At 39.2% G+C, this 27,513-nt stretch overlaps 1 protein-coding gene across 2 annotated transcripts in view; it reads right to left on the bottom strand.

The window, feature by feature from the left end:
* The window catches only part of RAPGEF5 (Rap guanine nucleotide exchange factor 5), a 229,185-nt gene that overhangs the window by 111,328 nt on the left and 90,344 nt on the right, over positions 1 to 27,513 (bottom strand). Inside the window, exons 8-9 of one of the 2 annotated variants that reach the window (XM_026649327.2) lie at positions 18,026 to 18,102; positions 11,550 to 11,675 (exon numbers count right to left, since the gene is read on the bottom strand). In XM_026649327.2, coding sequence (XP_026505112.1) covers positions 11,550 to 11,675; positions 18,026 to 18,102 — 203 coding nt within the window. Of the gene's footprint in view, positions 1 to 11,549; positions 11,834 to 18,025; positions 18,103 to 27,513 lie in introns of those variants that run through there. The other variant, XM_029910987.1, reaches the window with a different exon arrangement.

Below are 27,513 nucleotides of genomic sequence, written 5' to 3'. Positions count from 1 at the left end.
TGTGTGTGTGTGTGTGTGTGTGTGTGTGTGTGTGTGTGTGTGTGTGTGTCCTCAATATATGTTCCATTCTATGCATCCGAAGAAGTGGGCTATAGCCCACGAAATCTTATGCTCAAATAAATTTGTTAGTCTCTAAGGTGCCACAAGTACTCCTGTTCTTTTTGCGGATACAGACTAACACAGCGGCTACTCTGAAATCAGTTCATTCAAGTTCCCTACATGTGTGGGGCAGTAACTCAAGATGGAAGGAAGCACCTAGTATAGTGTCAGGGTTATAAGGAATGTGTCTATGCAACATATCAAAAATGTGGAAGAAAGAACATGCAGAATGTCATGAAATTTCCTGATCATAGAAATATGGAGATGGAAAAATAAATACAAAAAAAGGACAGTTTTAAAAACAGATTACCTTGAATTTATGAATTGGCAATTCTGCTTCTCTAAAGGGAGAAAATGACATTAATTCATCAGATTAGAAACATAAGCAGATAAGAGATTTATGCAATTCAGTCTACACAGATGTATGATAATGAGTCTAGGGACAAAAATAAGCAAGGGTAATATGGCCAAACCCTACAAAACAATGAGCTGGAGAAAGATATAGGCGTTAAGCTGACAGATAAAACTTGAAAACATTTAGCAAAAAGAAAATTCCAGGAAGAATAAATAGATGACTCACACAGAAGGAGGAGGAAAATATTCAATCATTGTATTATAAAAAGGCTCCTGATTAAATGGAGAAGGTACAATTAAACATTTTTAAGAGCTCAGTTTATTTTAAAGGCTTAGAGAAACTTGGTCTATATGCTCTGGAAAACAGGATTTCACAGAAGTCTACAAAATTATGAGGCGAACACGGGATGGAGTACAATATTTTGCAAATGTTGGGCTCTGAAAGAATGAGATCATGGGTCAAATTCTCTGCTTTTGCAAACTAGCACAGCTCCATTGGATTCAAGGACGTTGTGCCAATTTAAACAAGCAGAAAATTTCCCCCCATGTTTTCAGTACTGGTGTTTACTTGGATTATAGCAATATTAAAATTCTAGAAGCATTTTTAAATGATAGCGTTTGTTCAAAGGACTGTTAAAATGGGAGCGAGATTTCCAAATTGGACCACTGTAGGAAACTCTTCCTTGTGGCTCTCCCATCTGGCAGGCCAGCAATGACACTCTGACAAGTGGGGGAAGGGAGGGAAATGATCCAGGAAGAAAATAAAAGGATTGAAACCAGGTACTAGGGTGTGGGGAAACAACTTGGCTCTTAAACATGTCTGAGGACTTTTCCCCTTAATTGATTTTACTGTTGGACATGATAACACTGGTCTACAATTTTTGAGAAGTTGTCTGCTTCAGAGATAAAAGGTGCTATTTATTATGTATTTTGACGTGCTGAATTCAAATATGACAATTAAAACAACTGATTGGCTACTGTTTCTAAGATATTTAAGTTTTTACATTTTATGTCTATGTATATTGTGTAGATAGTAGAATTTTAATCATAAATTGTAAACCTAGGTCTTTTCATGTGTTTATGGTTGCTTTACATGATAATATTTCACCTATCCTGTTTATGTAACACTTTAAAAATCAGCAAAAGGGTTATATAAATAAAATTTATTATGAAACAAAAGGCAAAAAATTATTCTGTATATAGTTTAGTCCTATTCAGTGTCTACTTGGCGCTTCTTGGCTTGTCTCTTGTATTCATTAAATGGAGCATCTCTTGTCACTGTCCAGCAATAGTCTGCAAGCATTGATGGGCTCCATTTGCCCTGATAGCGTTTCTCCATTGTTGCAATGTCCTGGTGAAATCGCTCGCCGTGCTCGTCGCTCACTGCTCCGCAGTTCGGTGGAAAAAAATCTAGATGAGAGTGCAAAAAATGTATCTTTAGTGACATGTTGCAACCAAGGCTTTTGTATGCCTTGAGGAGGTTTTCCACCAACAACCTGTGGTTGTCTGCCTTGTTGTTTCCGAGAAAATTTATTGTCACTAACTGGAAGGCTTTCCATGCCGTCTTTTCCTTGCCACGCAGTGCATGGTCAAATGCATCATCTCGAAGAAGTTCACGAATCTGAGGACCAACAAAGACACCTTCCTTTATCTTAGCTTCACTTAACCTTGGAAATTTTCCACGGAGGTACTTGAAAGCTGCTTGTGTTTTGTCAATGGCCTTGACAAAGTTCTTCATCAGACCCAGCTTGATGTGTAAGGGTGGTAACAAAATCTTCCTTGATTCAACAAGTGGTGGATGCTGAACACCTTTCCTCCCAGGCTCCAATGACTGTCGGAGTGGCCAATCTTTCTTGATGTAGTGGGAATCTCTTGCACGACTATCCCATTCACAGAGAAAACAGCAGTACTTTGTGTATCCAGTCTGCAGATCAAGCAAGAGAGCAACAACCTTCAAATCGCCACAAAGCTGCCACTGATGTTGGTCATAGTTTATGCACCTCAAAAGTTGTTTCATGTTGTCATAGGTTTCCTTCATATGGACTGCATGACCAACTGGAATTGATGGCAAAACATTGCCATTATGCAGTAAAACAGCTTTAAGACTCGTCTTCGATGAATCAATGAACAGTCTCCACTCATCTGGATCGTGAACGATGTTGAGGGCTGCCATCACACCATCCATGCTGTTGCAGGCTACGAGATCACCTTCCATGAAGAAGAATGGGACAAGATCCTTTTGACGGTCACGGAACATGGAAACCCTAACATCACCTGCCAGGAGATTCCACTGCTGTAGTCTGGAGCCCAACAGCTCTGCCTTACTCTTGGGTAGTTCCAAATCCCTGACAAGGTCATTCAGTTCACCTTGTGTTATGAGGTGTGGTTCAGAGGAGGAGGATGGGAGAAAATGTGGGTCCTGTGACATTGATGGTTCAGGACCAGAAGTTTCATCCTCTTCCTCGTCTGACTCAAGTGAGAATGATTCTGGTGCATCAGGAACCGGCAGTCCTTCTCCGTGGGGTACTGGGCGTATAGCTGATGGAATGTTTGGATAATGCACAGTCCACTTTTTCTTCTTTGACACAGCTTTCCCAACTAGAGGCACCATGCAGAAGTAACAATTGCTGGTATGATCTGTTGGCTCTCTCCAAATCATTGGCACTGCAAAAGGCATAGATTTCCTTTTTCTGTTCAACCACTGGTGAAGATTTGTTGCACAAGTGTTGCAGCATATGTGTGGGGCCCACCTCTTGTCCTGATCTCCAATTTTGCAGCCAAAATAAAGGTGATAGGCTTTCTTAACCATAGTGGTTATACTGCGCTTTTGTGATGCAAAAGTCACTTCACCACAAACATAGCAGAAGTTATCTGCACTGTTCACACAAGTACAAGGCATCTCTGCTCACTTTGGCTAAACAGAAATGTGTCCCTTTGCAAAATCAAACACTGACAAATAAGAGAGCACGACACGGTATGATTTCTAGAGCTGATATAGGGCAATTTGTTCAGCAGAGTGATGTAAGCTTCGTTATGATTGCATCATCCATGACTTCTAGGAATAACATGATGCAATTCATATCATGTATGACGCAATACCAGCTTCAGATTGCATCATTCATTGTTTTGCCTAAAAAGCAAGTACTGTCCAAACCCAGTCATAGATTTATTCATAGAGCCAGTCAAAGATGTATTTTAGTCATTTCTGGTTTAAATTGAGATCCCTTCCCTTTATAACTCACTTATCCTCCGCCATTCCCAAGTCAAGGGTCGTATGTACTGACCCAATAGCATATCTTGAAAACTAGAGCCAATCAACAATTTTAAGCATCGTTTTCGTTCTCAGTGACCCAGAATTAGTAACGTTTGACTACATTTATTTCAGAAGCATTTTGGCTGTAGAGCAGTGTCAGAGAAGCCCAATCAATTACTTAGATTGTAGGTTCTTTGAGGGAGGATCTAACTTTTTTTGTTCTTTGTTCGTACAGCACCTAGCACAATGAGGTCCTGGTCCATGACTGGGGCTCCCACATGCATCACCACAATACAAATAAATAATCAAAGAGGTTTAGTGGCAAATCAAGGCTCAGAAGAGCTCTATACAGAGGGAAGACTCCTGCTTGGGGCAGTAAAAGAGCAGGAGAAGTTATTGTGCCTGCTTCATTCTTACTGCAATAATTTCTGTTCAGCTTCTCAAGTGAGTGGTTCTCTTCTGTATATTCCTCCCAACACTCTTCCATTCAGGGTGCAAACTTCTACTGTCTCTTTCCCAACCAAGCATCTCAAAGCACTTTGCAAACATTCATCAACTGCAGTAAGATTCACTATACCTCTGCAAAGTACTATCTTAAACAGTTCTGACTCCCAGTTTAATATTTTAACCCCTAAACAACACTCCATCCTCCCAAGGCTATTTGAGTGATTGTCAAATCCAAGAACAATGAGTCATCAACCTAAACTAACTAAAAAGAAGGAATAGCACAAGTAGTATTTATTTGGAATTTCCTTCTATACAAAGTAGTTAAACATTATGGAATAAATTACTAATAGCAGCAATTAGTAAAAGTTTTTTAAGATTAGATCACACATGTGGAGGAAAGAAACTACTATGGGAATACAACATAACTCAAAGGAAGAGGTTGTACATCCTAGTATCCTGTAATTCTACATGTTCCTACATTATGCAAATAGCACAGCATGTGAGCACAAATTTTACTCCTTTTGACTGTTTTACTTTTACAAAAACTAGGACCTTTCAATCCTTTGACTGTGCATTTTGCAGAGCTTGTAATAGGTTATTCTTCTGCAAAACTTTGGTGGCACAAATAAGATTTAATTGAAATATATAAATTAGTGCCATTCGATTCAAGGTGTCTCTGCATTAGCTGAGGACAAGGCAGAACTAATTATGGGACTCCTAAGTCATAAACCAGCAATTAAACTCACCTCAGGTCTGGATTAAGGCATAGGTAACCCAGGTATAAGCGCAGGGCCCAATTCATGGGGGAACCCAAATTGAGTGGTGCTGCAACCCCGTGCAAGAGGTCGCAACACTGCTCACTCAAATTTGGCCTCCTCCTCCCCACCCCACCCCACCCCCCATCATGATGGAGAGGCATCAGGGTAAAACCTAAGTGGGCAATGGGGCAGCCAGTATTGCTGCTCCTTGCCACTACTATGGGTTAGTTCCTGCAGCAGGACTCAGCCCCAAGGGCCTTCCTGGCCTTGCCCCGCTTCCAGCAGCCTGTGTTCTTTCTGCTCTGCCCACAGGACTTGCTCTGTGACAGCCTCAAGACCTGCTAGAAGTACAGGGAAGCACACCGAGGGCCCACACAGGAAGTTGGCTGAAAAAAGGGCAGCAGGAAGCCGTGGATAGGGGACGGGGAGCAGCAGACAAGAGGTTTTGTCTAGGCCCCAGTGATGGGTTAATCTGCACCTGATTCACCTAATGTATCTACTGCAAGCAGGGTGGACACAGTAACACTCTCTTTATTTTGCAAAGTGACTTTTTGAAACTGAAGCACACATCAAGTTCACTGGCTGTATTTGGATGTCATTCTAAGCCATTATTTTGAAATTTTGAATTTCAAACAGTCTACTGGTTACTAAAGGGCAATTCAATACTACATCAACACAAGGCCACTGCTTCATTACACTAACAGATACTGCACCTCTGGACATGTATTGACATTAATTTTTGTTCATTTGCAGGTGGACAGCTGGACTGATGGGAGCATTCTGAACCAATCCTATTATGTCATGTCTGGAATTTCCTTTAAAAAAATCCCCCAATATTAAGTGATCTATAGTACCTGGGGCCCTACATTGTTAATCTTCTTTTGCCAATCCTTTCATGGCTTCAACCCAAACACTAACCCATTTCAGTGAGCAAATTATCTGTCTTATTAATGAAAATGCTGATTAAAAAGTTTTAAGTATAATTCCATGTAAATTAACAAAATAGCTGTAAATATTTGTTGTGGAGCTATGTTTTCAAAAACACTTTTCCTCCTTAAATTGGCCAATACCCAGGGATTAACACAGTAAAACAAATATCTGTCTCCAAGGTCAATATATTTATTCTCTAAAGGGAATAGAAGGAGGATTTATAGAACATTTTCATACCTTTTTTTTAGGTTCTGCATTAATATGAAAATAGTCTCACCCTGAGAAGACAGGTTGGGTAGTTTGGGGAAATATTTAGCATTGATAGAAAGTAAAATTTCTTATTTAGTATGAACACTCCATCTTTTCATGTGCTGTAATAGATATACTGTTTACTGTGTTTTTCACTCCATGCATCTGATGAAGTAGGTTTTAGCCCACAAAAGCTTATGCCCAAATAAATTTGTTAGTTTCTAAGGTGCCACAAGGACTCCTCGTTGTTTTTACACTGGAGAACTTTGTCTGTATTATCTGTGAACATTAATATTAACTTGCATTAACATACATGCAGTTGACCAGACTGCATGAAATTATTAACATGACATGAGTAGTTTTCCCAGATTTTTTCCATAAAAACATTTCAATTACCTTGAGTACTTTTTCTATTTTATTAAAATAATACACAGCCTTTATAACATGATACAATTGACTTGTGTTCTCTCTTAAGGATGACTACATGTAAAAATGCCAGCTAATTAATTCAGTATTTTGCTTAAATTAAATATTGGAAATATGTTTTATAAAAAGAGATTTGAGCAGATTAAAGCTGACCAAAAAAACCTTTCCTTAGTACAGTCATTGTTCAGATGATGTAATTGTTAAAAATTCTAAGACATATCATGAATAATGTTTTAGTGCAAAACATTTCTTCCAAATGTGCCTAATGACACTAGACCATAAAAGCTGTAGATGGTAGCTTTATGTATAAGAATCTATATTCTATTTTATAATTGATGCCAACGGTAAGTAAACTATTTGAAAAAACAGTGTCATTTTTATGGCTGAACTGTTCAATAAAGACTTCCATAGTTATTCTCTGTCAAAGCAACTGATAAAATAGTAAAGATGCACAGAAAAGCAAGATTTCCATGTAGTATAAGCGTTTTCGTCAAAGGAACATATAACAATTGATAAATGTTTGTTCTATATTAATACTTAGTGGACTGGCAAGTTTCATTCATGTGTGAAAGCATTTTAATGGTCTTATTGAACTATATTAATTGATGTACACATACACCTCTTAGACCAACAATGATGGTCACTTTTTCTTACATTTGAAACGAACAAAAAAACTATTTTTCTGGATTTTATGGAATTTCTTATTAATTCATTTACTTTCCAAAACACCTTTTTCATTCGAGGTCATGGGGTAGGACATGGAGGAAGTTATTCCTACTGTTTCATACATTTAATCAGTACAATTCACTTTATCCTAGTTAGAAAAAAACAGTTTTGAAGCAACCTAAAGCACATGCTGCAAGGAGTTCACTAATAAAATCTTTTATTCTAACACATTAATGAGCAGGAATTTGACAGAAATATCAGTTGCTTATTTTTCATTTTTATCTCTAGGTCTATAAATATTGTTACATTAAGTCTATTTTATAAACAATGTTTCATAAAATATGTTTAAAATATAAAGTCATCATGGTCATTCATCAGTGAAAAACCCCAAACTAAGGAAATTCACAACCAGAAAGTTTCATTAAGAGAGTTAAGACTGGGGAGAGACAGAGAACCTCATTAGAATGTTATAGTTTAAAATAACTAAACATATGCAAGTGTGGAAATTTAGACTTGAGGTTATACACACACACACACACACACACACACACACACACTAACTAGCTTCACACACCCTGTGAAAATCCCCTTACTATGTTCCCATGTTTCCAATATGAGCTCCAGACTTCCACTGTCCCTTCCAGTGACTAAATACCCAGCTGACCACACCATACCCCTCCTCCTGGCTACTTGTTTGATATGGGCCAGCAATATCAATCTCATATTTACTAGTTCAGGCCAGAGCCCCAAGCCTTCCACACTTCACCTTCTCATTGTGGACCACAGATCATAGTCTCTAATATCTTACCTGTCATAACATTAGCAGGCACAACAGTCTCTTATTTGCCAGAGAGCCCAATCTACCCCATGTTCAACCATTGGTAGATAGACCAAAAATTCCATGATATCTACCATATCACCCACCTTTTAAATGTGAATCATAGATCCTGCTCGCCAAATGCATACCAGATTTACATCACCCTGACCACCCTAGACAATGAAGCCAAAGTTGACTGGGTACCAGAATTACTAAAATAAGCTGAGGCCTCCTCCTTCCCAGAAGAGGATACATTAGAATCAGCACACATGTAGGATATATTACTTTAACATTTGCTGTCAATGATATTAAAACAGCCCTGGAATTTTTAATCTTATGATAGCGCCATTAGCTATATCATTGCTGGCAATATGGAGTCACAATTAAGGTTGCCTATAAAAGTTTCACTCCAGATTTCCTGACTTTTAAATATTTATTCCATGTGAAATATAAAATACTACTGTTTTAGTTAGGTTCCTTTTACATGAGGTGTCTATATTTAAAATCTTAACTATATTAAGGTTTTCTTGTCTGTGTATCTTCCTATAGGATAATGAATGAGGATTCCATCCAGATTAAACATTCCACACAAGGAGAAAAATCCTTGAAGTTAGAACTTCTTAGAAACAGTATCTTTTCTTCCAGCAACACAACAAACAATCTTTAGGAACAAACTCAAAAAGTTACACTGTCAAAGCCCCAGCAAAATATACAGTTCTGCTAACAGTGCAATTTCTGCTTAAAGATAACTGTGGTAGCCTGGCTATAAATGTAACTGTCTGCTGAAGAAATGTAATAAAAAAAGTGTTGGAAGAGGCGCATGGAATATATACATTTCAGGTATAGACAGAACACTTTTCATTTCAGGAGGGCAGGTCATCCATGAAGATAGAGTTGAGCACAGCAGGAGAGAAGGCTAATGGAAGATTCAGTGCAGTGATACTTTCAGTGGGGAAACTGGTGTCTTGTTGAGAACACAGAGAACAATGCTAAAGGGAAAACTGAATTCCCTCAACTTTACTGTCTATATAGGTTACCCATTAGGGTGTATTTCTAAGTAGTTGCTTAGAGTAAATCTATGTTTTTAAACAACATGACATGCACCTGGATGTATATTTAATATACATTGCTTTGTAAGAACAACAGATCCTGATGTATGTTGTTTCTTTAATATTTCAAATGAAAACAGAGGCTGGGCAGTTCATTTGCTATAAGTTTCTATAATGTAGTCTTACTTAGGGCTAGATTCTAATCATCCTTACTCACATTAAGTAATCACTTACTTGGTGAGTAGTCCCACTAAAGCCAATTGGCTAAATGATTTCTTAGATTATATACCTACAAAGGGAAGTGAGAAAGCCCCTTACACCTCTGCATGGGCTACCTAGACCTTAGGTCTAGGCACAAAGGAGCAAGTGGACACCGTCCACCCACTTACTCCCCATGCCAGAGTGCCTAGACAGGGAATGGGAGCAGACTTGACTTCATCCCTTAACATGCCAGCAAGCACAGCAGCACAGTTGTCATAAGTAGCTGCTCATATAGGCCAGCAGTAAGATACCAAATTCACATCCCTGGAGCTGGAGCAAGGGGTGAACTGTGCTTCAGGAGGGAAGTCTCTGAGGGTATGTCTACACCGCAATTAAATACTACGACTGGCCCATGCCAATTGACTCGGGTTTGTAGGGCTCAGGTTAAGGGACTGTTTAATTGAGGTGTAGACATTCAGGCTCAGGCTGGACTCTAGGATCCTGCAATGTGGGAGGGTCCCAGAGGTCAGGCTGCAGCCTGAGCCTGAATGTCTATACCATAATTAAACAGCCTCTTAGCCCTGGGGCCACGAGCCCAAGTCAGCTGGCACAGGCCAAATGTGGGGTTTTTATTGCAATGTAGACATACCCTGAGGCACAGTTCTTCCCATTATACAGTTTACACACCCCACCCCTTGCTCTGGGCTCTAACGGCACAATCTAGCCCAATAAAACTAATTGCAGAGAGTGGTACTACTCAACATGAATAAGGGCAGCTGTCTCTCAATGAGCTGAAGCAGCCACTCTGCTAAAGTATGGCAGCATCTGCAAAATATGCAAAAAACTTTCAAAGAATAATGACTTAAGAGAAAGTGAGCACTTACACCCCTTTCCACTTTTAGAACTGTATTATATTCTGCTGTGCACTGAAATCACAGACTCCAGTATGGCAGCTGACAACAGAACTGAGCATATGACAGTAGAATGGCCAAAATCAGCAGCCAAGATACCACTGAAGTCCTGAAATATCATTACCAAAAAGTATCTGGTCCTAAAACCTCTACTCTTGCTGCATAATCCTAAAAACACAATTATAAACCTTTACTAGTATAAAATTGGACTTTCATAAGCTCCTAAATGTTCAATTGTGTTTTGCTAATGCAGTTTAAAGATATGTGGAAATTTTTGCAGATGCCCACAGTTAGCGGATCCACCAAGGATCAGTTCAATTTGAGCCTGGCTAATTACTGTCCTCCCTCAGGTATGCCCATTGATATAATTACATATTTAACTGCAAGAGACAGGAGCGTATAGCCTATTGAACAGAATATAATCACATTCTCAAGTAAGATTTCATCTCTCCCTTTTGCTTTGTGGAACCCTTACATTAGAGTTGATTGACTTCTCGTGGGTCAGCTGAAAAATCATTCTTTGCTTAAGTAGAAGTCTCTTTGTACTGCAGAGTAAATAAAAATGGGGAAGACATGCACATTGCATTTCAGGACTCAAGAGGGTTGCATTTTTTTTCCTCCTTCTTTAGATGTTTTAAATTAGTACGTGACCAAAACCAGCATCTCCCATCAAATGAAAACTAAACAAACAGTCTGCATCAGGAGGATAAAAAGGTTACATTGTGCTATCAGCAAAGCAGCTAGTATTTTAATGCATTTTCAGTCTATAGTTATTATTTGAATAAATGATTTTAGAAGCAGTGAGCTGCAGATTGCTATTTTCTTCAGTTGAGTCAAAGTAAGTTGTGGTTGAATACACAATAATAATACAAAAAGAAACTGTAAAAACTCACTATTTAAACGCAATTGTAATTCATGTTGGAAAGTTCCCATTAATATTTTCTGCCAAAATATTATAGACGCAGAATAATTTTCATTCAGGTTCTTTAAAAAAAGTAATGGTACTTTAAGCATGTATCCCTTAAAAAAAAAAATCTGAGAAATATATCTTTAAAAGAAAAGCATTTCACAAAAATGACCAACATTTTGTCAGAAAACACACTCTGAAATCACTCCCCTTACCTGAGGGAGAATTGCTTCATACCTATTATAAGCTAGCAAGGTTTATCAGTTATTGTTAATGTTAATAAAATGATGATAAAAAAATATGCAAATCTTATTCCATTTTGATTTTGTGAATTTGAAGGAGGCCCATTTGACACGACAGAACAGATGTAGCTCAATGTGCAGTGGGACCTAATATCAATTTTTTTTTTAATTTTAAGTTTACAACAAAATAGAAAACATCTTTCCTTTCCCTTCTAAATAAACAAATGAGAAATGTCTTACTTGTTCTGTCTTCTCTGGTTCTTTTCTATCCACCTGCAAAAACTGACAGTTTTCCCTTGCCAGCTTCTGGACTAGTTCAATCCGTCCAATGTCATCTCTTTCCTGAAGCTTGCACAAAACCCCTGCCTTGAGGGTTGGAGAAAGAGCAAATAAATATTTAAATCCACAATCCCAGGACATGACAGTGCCACAAGTTTTAACTTTACAATAAACACATCTTTTCTATCATGTTCGCTGTAATTCTGAGCCTTTTGCTGAACTGGAATAAAATAGTTGCTTCTTGGGAAACAGCACAAGAAGTTCTCAGGCACAGCTGATTTACCCTATGTACTATATCTACATTAGGCAATCGAAGGCAGGGCTAGCTAATTCAACTGCTATTGTGTGTGACTGATATACTTGTATTTTGTTTGTTCCTGTCAACCTATTTCCTGTTACATAAGAGAACCATAGCACGAGGTTAAAAACTCATGGGAAAGTTAGCCAGGAACAGCCCTGGAAAAAAAAGGATGGAGTGCAATAGAGTCATTCCTAAAAATAACATAGCAGCACCTCCCATTTCTCAAATGCTGCCACTTCTTCATGTATGTAAACTATAGCATTTAAAATAAGCTACACAAAATTAATTCCTCCATTATAAAGGCTCCTAGACACTACGATAATACAAATAATAAATAATAATAATGAAGGCATAGACATACTCTGCACACAGACATTTCAAACACATGGCTACCCTGAGACCTCACGTGAGCCCTCACTGTAAAATATTATCTATTATCATGTACCTCTATGGTACGTGTTGCTTACTGCAAAATCAGTGGCCAATCACGTTCTATCACCATCCATGACTTGATCACACACAGGGCCTCTGACTTTACTTGCGTAATTGAGACCTGGCTGGATGACACTGGAGGACCATTATTAGCCCAGATGTTTCCTGATGGATATCAGCATGAACCTTGGAAAGTTCAGGGAGGGGATGTGCAAAGACGGGAGGTTGCAGGGAGGGAAGGAAAATGAGCTAGTGCCCTTTTTACATTGTATAAAGGCAGCCTGAAAGGGATGTGCGGTGGGAAAGGACGGGTTTAAACACAGAAAATCCACACACACCCTGTCCTTTCTCATGTGTGTAAACTGAATTTATCTTAATCTTTATGGCAATTGGAGAACTAGGAAGACTATAATATCACAAGAAACAAGAGAGACTGAAAGCTGATGAACAGAGAGGGAGAGATTTATATTCAGAATATTTAAAAATCTGATTTTTGTGTGGCTTTGTTAACATCTATTTGACTCAAATGCCTAACGAACATTTAGGACAAAATGATGTCTTTGTTAAAGATTCATCATTTAAGATGCGACAGCCCAAAGGGCTCTCCCTCCCTCCACCTCCTTTAAAAAAAAACACTAAACACTCTTCAGGCCTTTTTATGTGGCATAAAGAAGCAAAAGATTTTAAATATCCTTGGAGGTCACTTTCAAATACAGGACATGCCCCCACTCTAAAAATGGATTCGAGAGAATAGCACATCTTTTATGCAGTATACTTGCGGGGCCTCTGAAAGAAGGTAGTGAGGCAGCTAGGCTTGCAGTGCCATCAATATGCTTATGACTCTGAGCTACATGTCTCTCCATCTGAGAAAGATGATGCAGTCTCATAGCTTCAGGTGGTAGCCGAGATTAGAGCCTTGATGACAGCTATCTGCCTGAAGCTCAGTCCAGACAAGATGGAAGTTACATTGTTCAGCTGGGGGAAACATCAGAAGGAAGCAGTGGAGGTAACATCTCTACCCCTTTAATCACAGAATCATAGAATCTCAGGGTTGGAAGGGACCTCAGGAGGTCATCTAGTCCAACCCCCTGCTCAAAGCAGGACCAATTCCCAACTAAATCATCCCAGCCAGGGCTTTGTCAAGTCTGACCTTAAAAACCTCTAAGGAAGGAGATTCCACCACCTCCCTAGGTAACCCATTCCAGTGCTTCACCACCCTCCTAGTGAAAAAGTTTTTCCTAATATCCAACCTAAACCTTCCCCACTGCAACTTGAGACCATTACTCCTTGTTCTGTCATCTGGTACCACTGAACAGTCTAGATCCAAAATCCACCCTTACTTTTGATAACAAGGTGCACAGTCTAGGCTTCCTACTGATTTCATGGCAGTGTTTTTGATAAAGTAGAAGCAGTAGACAAGAGTGCTTTTTTATCTGCTTTTGTCAATACGACTTTGACCCTTCATCTTGGAAGTGCTCTCACCAGCACGTTCATGCCTTTCCCATCTGCAGTTTAGATGACTGTAATACATTATGGCTGGACCACTTGGAGATTACAGCTAATGCAATGCATGTCTGACCCCTTACTTAGTAGTGATTCTAGCAGAGTGCATGACACCTATGCTCCATAGTCCACATTGCCTTTCAACCTAGGTACAATTAAAAAATGACCTATAAAGCCATGTAACGTTTGAACCGGACTACCTTAAAGGCAGTCTTCCCACCCTTTTTATGTTCCATTCCAACAACTGAGATCACCGAAGGGGCCCAAGATAAAAGTCCCGATATTTAAAATGTCTCTGGATTGAGGCAGGACATTTTTAGTGAAGGACACAATATAAATGTAATGCCCCCTCAATGAGTCAACAAATGTTTTTTGACCTTCAGCACATGATGCAAGCCTTCGGGACTTATTAAAAAAATAAATAAAAATTGAGGGAGTAATTAGGAGGCAGGGAGGATTACTCCTTTTTTAATTAATCCCTTACAAAGGCGGTGCTAGCCCACTAGGGGCCTTAAGCAGGAACTAACACATACTAAAAAAAGCGAATAGCAGGGCCCCCTTGAGCTGCTCAGGGCCCTAAGCAATTGTTTAGTCTCCTTATGCCTAGTGCTGGCACTGATCCCTTAACGGACATTCACACAATTTGTTAATTGCTAGCATGGTTTCTGCTCCATAAATATGTTTAGACCATATGAAAAACACGTCATAAATAAAACAGACATTAACACTCGCACACATACACAGTATGAACACTTCAACATTAAAGATAAACAAAGACTTTAAATTATCCAAATAAAGATAAAGAGTTTAATTCACAATCAGTGTGCCCAATTTTGCCCTCTGATATATCTATGTAATTCCCACTGAAATCAAAATTCCTGTCTGAAGGGACAATTAGTCCCACGATGTTCAAGTGAAAAGAGCATCTTGGAAGAAGAAAACTTGCCAAATTCCCCACCTTTTCTCAATGGAATAAAATAGAATAATTACCGCCTTCCTACATGTTTGAGCATAGTGAGATTAGAACCTGATCTTGTTACCTGATCTCGTTACCTTTGCCACAGAAGCAGTCTTTGTTCACATAAGCAATTTCATAGGATTACATGGTCCAGTTCCAAATAATGACCAAAAGGAAATAATGAATAGCGCATGAATTATTATTCTTTTATTTAAAGTAGAAAGGCAAACACAATAAAATGTATTTTACTGTGGTTTCAGAAAAAAAGAAAAACATTAAAAATCTTCCAGGGAAGCTAAGGCATAATCCATGTTGGAAGTAGACAATGTTTTAAAATTCAGCCTTAATTTGACTGGTGTAATTCATGCCAGCTATAATATAAAGGGCTAAATATTTTTTTCATAATTAAAACAGAAGGTACAAAACCCCCATTTGTCATTTCTCCAATTATTCTGACTTTCTATAGTACGTGAAATAATTTTTCTGCTAACTAATGTAAGAATCCATCTAGGTCAACTAATTAAATTATTCTGATAGCTTCTGAAAGCCGGTTATGAGAACGGAATAAGATTTTAATATTCCTGGTCATTTTCACTTGTCAATATAAATTTAATTTTCAAACAATATGTCTAATGCTGCTAAGCAAAAGGGCTAGAGGCCAGCCTTCCTATCTGCAAGTGAAATTTGCACCTGCATTTTGTACCTACAAAAAAAAGCCTCTGGGTGCAAATCTTGATACTTGCTCTTCTAACTAACAGGTAGCTAGAGGTGTAAGCACTGAGATTTGCACCCACAATTTACTTGCGTGCAAATTGCATAGGTGCGAGTTGTACCTGATTTTAGTTTAATTAATATCAAAAGAATTTAAGCTTTATATTAAGCTCAATGCTGTTCATGGCACAAAATTATTATAATTAAAGGTGTGTATTTAATTTTCAAAATAGCACAAGAGATTTCACTGTCCCTCCTTATACAAAAGGAAAATCAATTAGTCACTACTGTGGTTTGAAAAGCAAAGATGTTGACTCTACAATATTTGTTCCAAAATGTACCCTGGAAAATATTCCCTAGTGAAAAGCAATAACACTGAAATTAATAAGATAAACATGAGATGAAGGTGAAATAGGAGATTTCTAGGTGGATAGGAAGGCATATCATTTTCATCACACTCAATTTTAAAAGTCACAGGGCATGATCCTCCTCACTCTTACATCAGTGCAGTGTAACTTCATAGACTTCACTGGAATTACTCCTGATGTACACCACCACAGGAGCAGAATCAGCTCCCCTCACCCCCAATTACCGTACTTCTGAATTTTGCATTACAATCACTGACTCTTTACATCTCTCCTACAAACACCACCATTATTACAGTTTTCAACGTTGTCAACCTGCAGGCTAAGAAGCCTATGCCCAACTCCAGCAAACATTTCTGCTTATGGAGTAATATGCAAAATGTGTAGTCCCACTGAACTAAAAGGGACTACAAGTGCTTAAAGCTTAAATAACTGCATAAGTGCCTAAATAAGAGTAATAGCAATGTCTGCTCTTCAAAGACTATCCACAAGCTCTATTATTACCACACTTATTGTACACCAATCATTTGTTTAATTGTAAACATGCTTTACAATGTTTGTCAAACTTGGAAGTAGGTTTGCACTCAAGCATAAACTGGGTGAACTGAATAATTGTATATACTGCCATTAAATTATTATTTTTTTTATAATCTCTTCATGTAATCTTATTAGCTTGCTGTTTATTAGCTCTTAGCATGCATAATGACTTTTTTGTTTTCGAAATCTTGGTTAAAAACTTGAATGAACATTCATATACATTAATTCTGATAACCAAGCAGAATCAGACAGAAATACACAGAGATGCACACTGACGCTGAAGTTTTGGTGCCAGAATTTCACCCTGGGTCTTTTCCCTTGCTCTCTAATATACTCTTTAGCTTTAAGCTGCCCAGCCTCCTTATCTCACAGATTTGAATTAAGAATAAAAGAACAGGGTAACAGACATGCATGCTATGGAATTCCACGCTATAGTGGACATATTGGAACACTGAACATTTTTGAAGAATTTAAAATTTCCTTTAAAAAATAATGCTTAGCCCATCTACTTTTAGTATTTGGAGCTCATATGCTATTGTGATGGGAACTCTAGAAATGCCATCTCTAATAGACAGACACATGGATTTCAGATTGTGAACTAGTGCAGAAAGGTCTTCTGGGATATGTCTACACTGCAATGAAAAACCCATGGCACCAAGTCTCAGAGCGCATATCCAGTTGACTTGGGCTCCGGCTGCTGATCTAAAAATTGCAGTGTAAATTATCTTACTTGGGCTGTGCCTAGGCACCAAGACCCTCCCTCCCAGAAAGGTTTCAAGAGCCTGAACTCCAGACCTAATGAGAATGTCTACATTGTTAATTTTAGTCCTGCAGCCTAAGCCCCACAAGGCCAAGTCAATTGATCCAGGCTCTGAAACTTGGTGCGGCAGGTTTGTCTTTGCTATGTAGACGTACCCCTTGAGTCTGAGCTTTTTGGCCCTTTAGTAGGAGTTTGGCAGTCAGGGTAAGAGAGGAGATCTAATAAAACTGCAAGATATGGGTGGGGAGGAGGAGAAAGGATGGTAATTTGGGGAAATTGGATGATATTAAAAAGAAAAAGATGATCTGGGTATATTAGCAGATCTCTATGATCCCTAACACCCCTTAAGCTTAGGGCTAGAAGGGGAGAAAAAAAGAGACAGAAAGACAAGGCTGGGAGAAATAAGTCAACGTAGATCTTAATAACTTAGCTATGTTTACATATAGTATTTTGAGTGTTCGAGGGTTTAAAACCTCAAAGATAGGTCAATAAAAAGGGTCTTCAGAATCCACATCTACTTACAGTTACTAAAATTCCATCAGGATGCCACATGCATGTACCACTTAAAAACAAATCCAATTTGAAAATAAAATGAGGGATACAGGGTATTTTTTATGTAGAAAGTCAGAATTGAGATGCTATCTAAGAACATCTTTCCAACTTCAAGATCACAAGTTTCATTCCCAATGTGATCAGTCTAGTGTAAATAACTATGGGAGGCAAAATCTAGCATAGTTTTGGTCTCATACAGATTACCTACTTAGAACATAAGCGGAAGTCTATGTTCCAGTGCTAAAGGCCCAAAAAAAGGGGAATCTTCAACTTATTGGTCTGAAAAAAAACCCTCAAATATATTACTTATATATTTACCTGTGCATCAGAAGCATATTTGAAGTCTTCTGGCCCTTTTGTTTCCTGGTTGCTGTTTTCTTCATTTTGATGAACTGCTAAAACAAAAACGGAGAGTACTGAAATCAGGCAAGTTTAAATCACAATGGTATACACAATATCATGATTCAGGTTAGAAGGAACAGGAAAAGTCAGGAGAGCAGGGTTGTAATCCTAGCTTTCTCATTAACTCAGAGAGATCTTGGACAAATCACTCTGTATCTTACTTTTTCTAGCCTGTAAAATTTATATGAAAAGTACTAATTATTCATAATAAATAATATTAAGTTGTTTTGGACAAAATGGTGGGTTTTAAGGAAATAAGAATATTTTCTAAGAAATAAAACTTAAGGCTTGGTGATTCATAAAGAACAACATTAAAAAGTTAATGCTTTTGCTTTCATTAGATTGATGATGGTCAATTTTGACAGAATGAAGTAAGCAGACATATCCCTCACCTCACCTTTTGGAAAGTTCTATGTAACAAAATAATCTCAATCTTTTAATACCAAAGACCTCCACTTTTCATCAAAATCATCACAGAAATAATGGTTGCAGAGATGAGCATTTTGAAAGTTATTTTCCACTAGTTTTAGCTCAATTAACACTTAAACACCAGTAAATTGTGCCAGAACAAAGCTGCAAGCCAATATTTTTGATTTAAGCAAAACCAAATTTACTAGGTTGAATGTGCTGAATGCAGTTCCTGGCCAATGGGAGCTGCGGAGTCAGCGCTCGGACCGGGCCGGGGGCAGCGTGCAGAGCTGCTTGCCACGCCTCCACCTAGCAGCAGCCATGACAAATCACCGCTTGTGGGGAGCTGCCTGAGGTGAATGCCCCCCCGGATTCGGCACCCCAAGCTCCCTCCCACACCCAAACTCCCTCCCTCTTAGTTAACTAGCATTTTTCACTTACCAGCACTCCCCCCACCCCCAGTCCCTCAACATGCTGGATAAAACAGCTTTTACTGTATTTTAACTCAAGGATATGCCTATACTTAAACTGCTACCACAGCACAGCTGCAGCTTTGCCACTGTAGAGTGTCAGACACTCACCGCAACAATGGCAGAGAGGTTCTCCTGTCCCGCTGTAGTTAATCCACCTCCCCGAGAGGCAGTAGCTAGACCGATGGAAGAATTTTACCATTGACCTAGCACTGTCTACAATGGGGGTTAGGTCTACTTAGCTACATCACTCACAGATGTGGATTTTTCACACCCATGGGTGACGTAGCTGGGCCGACCTAACTTTTTAGTGTAGACTTGGCCTTCGGGCCTGTCTTTACATAGAGTTATTCAGACCTTTGCTCTGAATGTAGACCTTTACTAGTAATGGAGTACATCTGGTATATACCATACTTGCAAAGCACACCTAGTGTGCATGCAGCTTATATGGACAAAACTGCACTTTGTACCAGAAACTACCTCCCACTCCACGAGCAAACCAGGCTATACTGGTAAAAGCACAGTTTTGTTGGTATAACTGCATCTAAACTAGGGACTTCTGCCAGCCATAGCTACATCAGTCACAAATCACACCTCTGACCCACAGGTGAACATTTTTTTTTCAATCACTCTTACAAACACCTCAACATCAAAGTGTATAATTGGAGGGTTTATCAACCTTTAACCACAGCTTCATCATGATTTGTGCATGAAAAAGTTACTGCATATTCCACCTATAAACATTTTAAAAAAGCAAGATCAGTCTCTTAGAAATATCACTGTATAACTCAGAAAATTCTATGTGTACAAATTAGTTCTCACACACTCAGGAAAGAAGAGCACACAGACACACAGTGCTTCCATGCTGATATAAGAACTCATGAACATCCCCTTGAACTCAAACACATAAAACAAATAATGTATAATGGTATAGGCTGGTACCCTAATGGGCTTTTGTTTATGTAGCTGAATTTCAGTCATAAAATGAAAAAAATTAGGCAATAATTTCCCCCTTTCATTAACTTTACGTAAAAATAAATAAATAAAAAGCTTTGACATTGAAAATTCAGCTGCAGCAAAAGTGATCAGAGAGTTAGAGTGGGATGGGAAAATGCTTCCCAAGCAAATGTTGATTCTGGGACAGTTCCTGAAGTGTGACATGTACGTAAAAATCTGCAAATTCTGGAACCGGGCCAAGCACTTCCTTCTATGCCAGTATAAACTGTGCTTCTCTCTTCACAATACATGTAGTCCAGACCAGAGGAAAAGCTCTCTTATAAAATAGTAGTAAGAATGAAGGATGAAGAGTGAAGAAGCACTGTTTATTAAATCTATACATATCTGATTGCTACACAAACAATATCAAAGGTTTGCAACTAGAGGTAGGAAAAACCCACAAACGAATGTACAGTAACCAATCCCTTTCCACCTACAGCTTTTCCTTTCTTTTAACCTACAGGAAAGGTCACTGTGAATGAAAAAGTGAAGATGTTAAATGAGCATTAGCTTGCTAAAGTGCAGTTCAAAAGTGGCTATTTGCAAATTAGTTTAAGGAGTTCAGAATGTTGACTTTAATGGTCACCAGGCCATGGCTTGATTTAATTTCCTTACTCCCCTGTGGACTACAGCAGGGATCTTTCTAATAGTGGGAGTAGAGAATTCTTCTAGGAGAGACCATGGGTATTTACATGCAAAGGGGATTATCATTCTTGCTAAATAAGGTTTACTTAATTTCTTTTGGCTGTTTTAGAGAGAAATAACTTACTTTAACCTTAATGGAATATACACTTAGATGCACAATAATCATGTATCATTCATATGGCTGAAATTAAAGTTGGGTCAGCACTTCCATTTTAAATCCCTGTCTTCCAAGAGTCTACCAATCATCCAGAGAAATCAGTTCTGGGATGAAACTTGGCATATAAAATATCAACCCAGAAGGGATTTTCTGGTTTGTTTTTTGTTTATTTTTTTCAATTAACTATTTGATTTTTGGCCAGAGGCATTAGGAAAAGTAATAGGTTGCTATTTTTTCTTTCTACAGACTTCAAAACACAATTGCTGTAACATGTATTGTAGGTTAGAGATGAGCCAAAGCAAGAATCATTTATCTTAGTCAAGGGCTCCAGAATGGGGGTGGGGGCAGGAGGCCATGGCCACATCACTTTTAAAAATGGGAGGGCTATGCCCTCCTACTTTTTATGGGCTGTAACAGCAAACGATGGGGGGGGGGGAAGAGAGAGGGAGCGGAGAGGAGCAGGTGGGGTCTTGGGAAGAGGTGGGGCAGCACAAGGGTGGGGAGAAGGGGCAGCACGAGGGCAGGGACTCAGGGAGAAGGGGTGGCCTGAGGGCGGGGCCATAGTTCTGGCACCGGTGCCCCCCCCCCCCACTTTTTAGGAAGCTTCTGCCACTCCTGATCTCAGTCAACCTGTCCCATCTGTCCCCACACTCCGTTTTCTCCCCCCAGACATACAAACATTGGCAGTTTAGATCTACTTGAAGCGGCATTTAAACTGCCCTTAATTTTTCAAAATGTTGTATGCAGAGTTGTTGTAGATGTGTCTGACCCAGGATATTGGAGAGAGACAAGATGGGTGAAATAATATCTTTTATTGGACCAACTTCTGTTGCCTCTCACCAATGGAAGTTGGTCCAATAAAAGATATTACATCAGCTATCTTGTCTCCTTAATTTTTCAAAAGCAAAACTCTGGCCAGTCAGGTCTGCAAAACTAAGACTACCCTGAATTTTTTTTTTTCCCAACAATGCCTGTCCCTATATTCCAACAAAGATATTCCCTAAGAGAGGATAAGGCATCCTGTCTGTCAACAACACCGCTAGTGCGCCCTAGTTTCTGTTGTTCCTTCTGTTTCACTTTGGTTAAAAATTTGATACATTGGACCATTACAAGAATCTCAGTTGTGAATGGCTGGCAGCTGAGGATCAAATTTTCAGCTGACATCAAACCAGATTCTTCCAGGCTTCCAAGTTCTGTGCATGCAAAAAATCTTCTTTTTGCAAGTGCAAACGGTTAGATATCTAACTACCTGATCTGTGCATTCCAATGACTGTGGGCATGCACAAATGTGGGTTCCTTACACATTGATGGCTGAGCACAAAAACTTGCAGCCACAATTTCAGAGGACAATTTTAAAAATTTGGACCTGAAAGCAGATGGGTTACTCCATAAGGAGCATGACTTAGTATCTTCTGTCCTTCCAAAATTGTCAGCAAGAGCTGCTGGGTACTAACTGTGATGGTACCCGGGACAGTGAGTCACCTTGTTACCTCCCACCACAACTTCCAGTTGACAGAGATTTGCTTGTGCTTAACTGGGTGTCAGCTCCCTGACACCATCAGCCTGTGATCCACCCAAGCATTTTCCCCTAAGCTACACCAGGCCTTACCCTTGCCATGCAGATTAACAATAGGTGCACTCGAGTCCTCGAGTCCCTTTGAAGTATTCCCCTGTAGTATCTAGCCCCTTATCCACTGAAGACTCTCAGAAATATGAGGTCTGCTGCCCCAAGGGATCAGTGTACAAACCACCTTGTATGATTCAATTCTGGTTCAGCCTCTAGCTTAATACCACAGCACTGAGATATATTTATAACAAGTTTATTATCAAAGATTCAAGAAATAGTGAGCAAGGATAATGGAAACAAAGGGTTACATACAAAATAAAACCATAACATGCTTTCTAGGGAGATTAAACTATTATGCTAGCCTCCTGTGTAATGAAGTTTATCTCACCCAAAGCCTTTTGCAGCATTTTCAACTAAGGCTGGTTGTGATCCCATTTCCATGAAAGTAAATGCACTACTCATTTATTTCACAGGCTCAAGATAAAAGGGCGTCTTCTTTGCCTCTTTCTTACATCCCCCAAAGTTCATTGTCCATACCTGGAGTCAGGATAATCCCCTGGGGGGTTATTCTCTGGTATGCTGCCTCCCTGTTGATTTCACATCCCAGTGTTAACTTCATATGTAAATGACTCTCTATTATGTTGGCTTAAAATTCTTAATTTACATGCCAACAGAGAGGGGCGAAAAAAATTCTTTTATGACAGAAAACCTATTTGTCATCTCTTTCTTGATACAGACTTTAGCACATATTTTCAGTACACATACATAAACATAATTCCTTGCATAGTATCTGTACATACATTTCACAATCATGTTAATGACCAGTGTGATCCTGGCTTCCATTTAAGACCTGACATGACATTCTTAGATGAATCAGAATGTACATACTAGAATCAGGATATTCTTGTAAACCCCTTGCCGCCTGGCACTGAGGGTTTCATGGGTCACGCTAACATCTTAATGGATCGGGTTCACATAGATGGCTGCCCTCACTGTAAAGGCGTAAAAATATAAGTTAGGTGTTTTACTGCTTTTAAAACTGAAATTAATATGGACTACTGCTTTGGAGGAAACCAAATTTTAAAATGTCAGAGCTGCCCCTTTTAAAAAATAGATATTCATAAAAAACACTATTCTGCATGAGTCATAACATGCATGTGAATTTTTAATATGAAACATTTGTGCACATGACATAGCAACTCAGTTACCATTTGGTCATTAATTAGTACATATTATCACAGCTTCTCAGCACTCCAGACTATCTGGTTTCCAGACTGTTATTTCACTGTTGGGAGAAAAATGCCTTTAAGTCACCTTTCCTTTCCCTTGATCCTGGAGCCAATTCGCACAAGGCTAGACCCAAAGCATGAGCTGGAACAGCCTTGAGATTGTTCTAATTTAAACTAGCCATACCCAGCTAGAGATTACTGGGGCATAGACATACCCTGGCCCAAGACACAGTCTCCACCAGCAGCCACGAAGGGGCACAGTCCAGGAGCTGCTACACCACTTGAGGAAACCTCCAATGGCAGGGGAATCCTCTAATGGTAGGATGAACTGGAAGTAGGGTTGCTTGTATTATCAAAGCAGTGCAAAAGTAGACAGAACACACTGGAAGATTTAAGCAACTGGGAAAGGGGTGGATGATATGCACAATTCCAGATGTCAAGTAGAGTTAGCGGTATTTAATTTTAAAACACACAGATAATAAAGGATGGAAGGGATGGAAGGACGGATAGACAAGCACAGAAAAAAAATATATACACTTTCATTTTTAATCATCAGTTTTATTTAAACAGTGGCAACTCTTTACTGGGCATAATCATCTTTCCATGTACAGAGTGGAAAGAACCGTGGAAATCTGCATGTGTGGAGCAATCCATGGAACCCAGGGCATTCAGCTCTTCCCAGAGGTGTGGCTGTATTGTGCAGCAACCCAGCTTGCTTTCTTTTTTAATAAAAGAAGTTTCTAATTGCAACCAGTTCCCTTCTGGGTTGCAAAGATAACCTTCACAACACAAACCAATGCAATATCGTCATACTGATTCAGCAGCCAGCCAGCTGGAACAATAACACCAGGAGAGGTATGAATTTCCTCCATTTGGCTTAGTAGGGTATTAACTTTGATGGCTAATTATTTAAATGTTTACATGCAACTGCCATCACTGATGCTATACATCTCAGAATATTTGGCATTTTTCTTAAAGCCTCAGCTCCTGAAGACAAGCAATGATGGGGATCTCTCATCTTTCATTATAAAAAAGAAACAAAAAATTTCTAGCCCTCATATTTGCAGAGAAAAGCTTAAAAATGTAACGTAAGTGCACTCTAGAGGCTCAAAAATCAGAACCCACATTTATTTTTAGAAATCTCATGATTTCTAAGACAATTTCATGATTTTTTGAGGCCTGACTCATGATTGCAATATTGCTTGTTAATCTTTGGGTATGCTGCAAGGCCCATCTATTTACTCCAGGCATTTGTGGAGGGGATAACTGAGCTCTAGAGTGGCTTGGTTGCTATGGCAACTGTGAATGAGCTGACTATATTATAATGGCTGCTGATGAATATTAATATTCCAGACGGGGATAATGAGCAGTCCATATTGACATTATTTTGGGAACTAAAGGCCAGATCTTCCAGTCTAGGTGAGCCATGCTTGGTGACAGACTAGGGCGGAGGGAGAGAAAATGGGGGGGGGGGGAAGAGGAGGAGCAAAGGTGAATTTAACCTTTTGCAGCACTCAGATCTTGGGACTGATCTCAGCCAGTCCAAGCCCCCTCATGCATCTATCTTCCCAGTCGTACATATAGATATGAAGAAAATAAATAAATAAATAATGGCTGAACACCATGACAACCCAAGAAGCTGTAATACAAGATACTGTCATAATCCCAAAGGAAAAAAACCTCTTGAAAACAGAATTTGGCCACTTCTTCATTCACAGTAAATCTGTGATCTATTCCCAGGAGTTATTGTAAATATGCAGCTTGGAAAACTCATGGTTAACATGGTTCTTTTCAGAAACAATACTGAAATTGCCTTTAAGCCTCTTCACTCTTCCCTGCTATTTATGCATGTATATATGCAAATTACTGTAGTCAATTTCCTTCCGCCAAGTACCAGACATATCTCTGAAACAGTTGGCAGGCCCTTGGGAAAGTGCTGCCCAGACAGCTGTGCAATCAGCTGAGTAAATCAGCTAATTAAAAAAACAAAGAGATACATAAAAATTATTAAAGAAAGAATCCTGCTTAGAGCATCATTTGATAACTTTGTATCTAGGAATGCTCAGCAGGCACCAGATAGGATAAATGTGTTTGTAAATTGTGGATTGAACTACTGCACTGATAACAATGATCTTAGTTCCTCCCAAACAGTGTTCTAAGGTGCTCTTAATATTTATGGTTTGTAATTTAAATCAATTTAAATATAAATTACTCCAGCCTTTTGTTTGTTTTAAAATGACAAAGCCGTGAAATGTAAGGTTGATTTCACATCTCTGGTGTGCAAATGGTCATTAACTTTTGTTTGACCTTAGGTGTAGAACTAATATTAAATTTGCACAGAAGGTACTCATTATGGTGGTCTAGTTTCCACAAAGAAAATAGTTTAAGGATCTTAATGCTGGAAACCATTTCTCAGATCTCAAATAGGAAACAGGATCTCCCTCTCCCCCCAAAATGCAATAATATTTCCTCTTATTCTGTAGAGTTTTATCAAGGAGCAGCAGATAACAGCTATAGTAGGACTCTGAAGTCTAAACAGAGCAAAACCAGTGTCAGTAAAAGAGCAGACTGACAATTAAAAAATGTAGACTTGGTCTGTCTGACACCACATTACAGACAGAAAGGTTCATTATGTTCAGTTCCTCTTCACTGTAACTGAATGACCTCAACAGGGACAATATCTCAGTTTAAATAATTGTCAAACGCAGGAACGCTGGTATCATAGGACCATTGTTATTGCAACAGTATAATAATATGCAGTACACTAAATGGATGTTCTGGAATTCACTCATATTAGAGAAATGGCTTCATTATGATTTTTACATGTATTGTATATCTAAGTTTTGTTTACCAATACTTTCTGACTGTCCAATCTCAGCTGAATTCTGTGGTGAATTACTTAGCATTTGCTCCACATTTGACTGCCCAAATTCCACATAATATGATAATATGATTGTGCTCCACAAGGACTTCATTTGACAAACATACCTCTGGCTAAACAAGCTTGGCATTTTATGCTTATTTTGTAATACAGACTCAGCTATTATTGATCCATTTGGAATCTGTAAGTCCGATTCTTCGTTGCCTTGCACCTTGTGTAGTTGTTTACTGCACTGCAAAGTGAGTGTAAATTGCTTCCTGTGCCCAAGTGTAAGATTTGCACAAATATAAGATTCTACCTATTTCACTCAAGGAGCAAAGCAGTGAAGAATCAGGTGCAATAACTTTAAATAATCCGACACTGTTAAATCTAAATAATTGTTGCAGCAATGGGAGAGTCAGGAAAAATTCCTGTGTGTCTATATACTCTAAACGTACCTGTCTAACCAGTACTATTAGCCTCTCATTCGCCTGAGCATTAAATTTAAACCCAGAGAACTCTGAACTGCACTGAATGCTACGGTATCTTAAAAAACAGTGTCACCTGACAGCTACTGGAGCAGAATGCATTTTAGCAAAACTGTGGAAAGGTGGGGGAGAAATCATTAACTGCTGGACAGAGACATGCCAAACCCACACAAAAAATGAAGAAATTGGGCTTGTTGGCTAGTTTTTGGCTTGTAGCTTGTTTGGCTTGTTGCTTTTTTTTTTTTTTTTTTTTAAATCAGCTCCCAGAAAGCAGGAGCAAGAGGGGGCAAGGAGGGGAGAGAGTCAGTAGGGTTACCATATTTCAGCACGGAAAAAAGAGGATGGGAGGAGCCCCGCCCCCGTTCTGCCCTAGCCCCGCCCCCGTCCTGCCCTAGCCCCGCCCCTTCCACTCCCCGCCCCCCTCAGAACCCCAACCCTCCCCCTGCTCCTTGTTCCCTGACTGCCCCCTCCTGGGACCCCTGCCCCTAACTGCCCCCCAGGACTCCACCCCCTATCTAAGCCTCCCTGCCTCTTGTCCCCTGACTGCCCCCTCCTGAGACCCTCCCCCCATCCTAACTGGCCCC

This window comes from Terrapene carolina, unplaced genomic scaffold (genome assembly GCF_002925995.2).
Source record: "Terrapene carolina triunguis isolate 2854851 unplaced genomic scaffold, T_m_triunguis-2.0 Scaffold84, whole genome shotgun sequence".
NCBI classification, from domain to species: Eukaryota; Metazoa; Chordata; order Testudines; family Emydidae; genus Terrapene; species Terrapene triunguis.
Note: the sequence above shows the minus strand (reverse complement) of the source record. Positions and strands in the feature narration are given on the sequence as shown.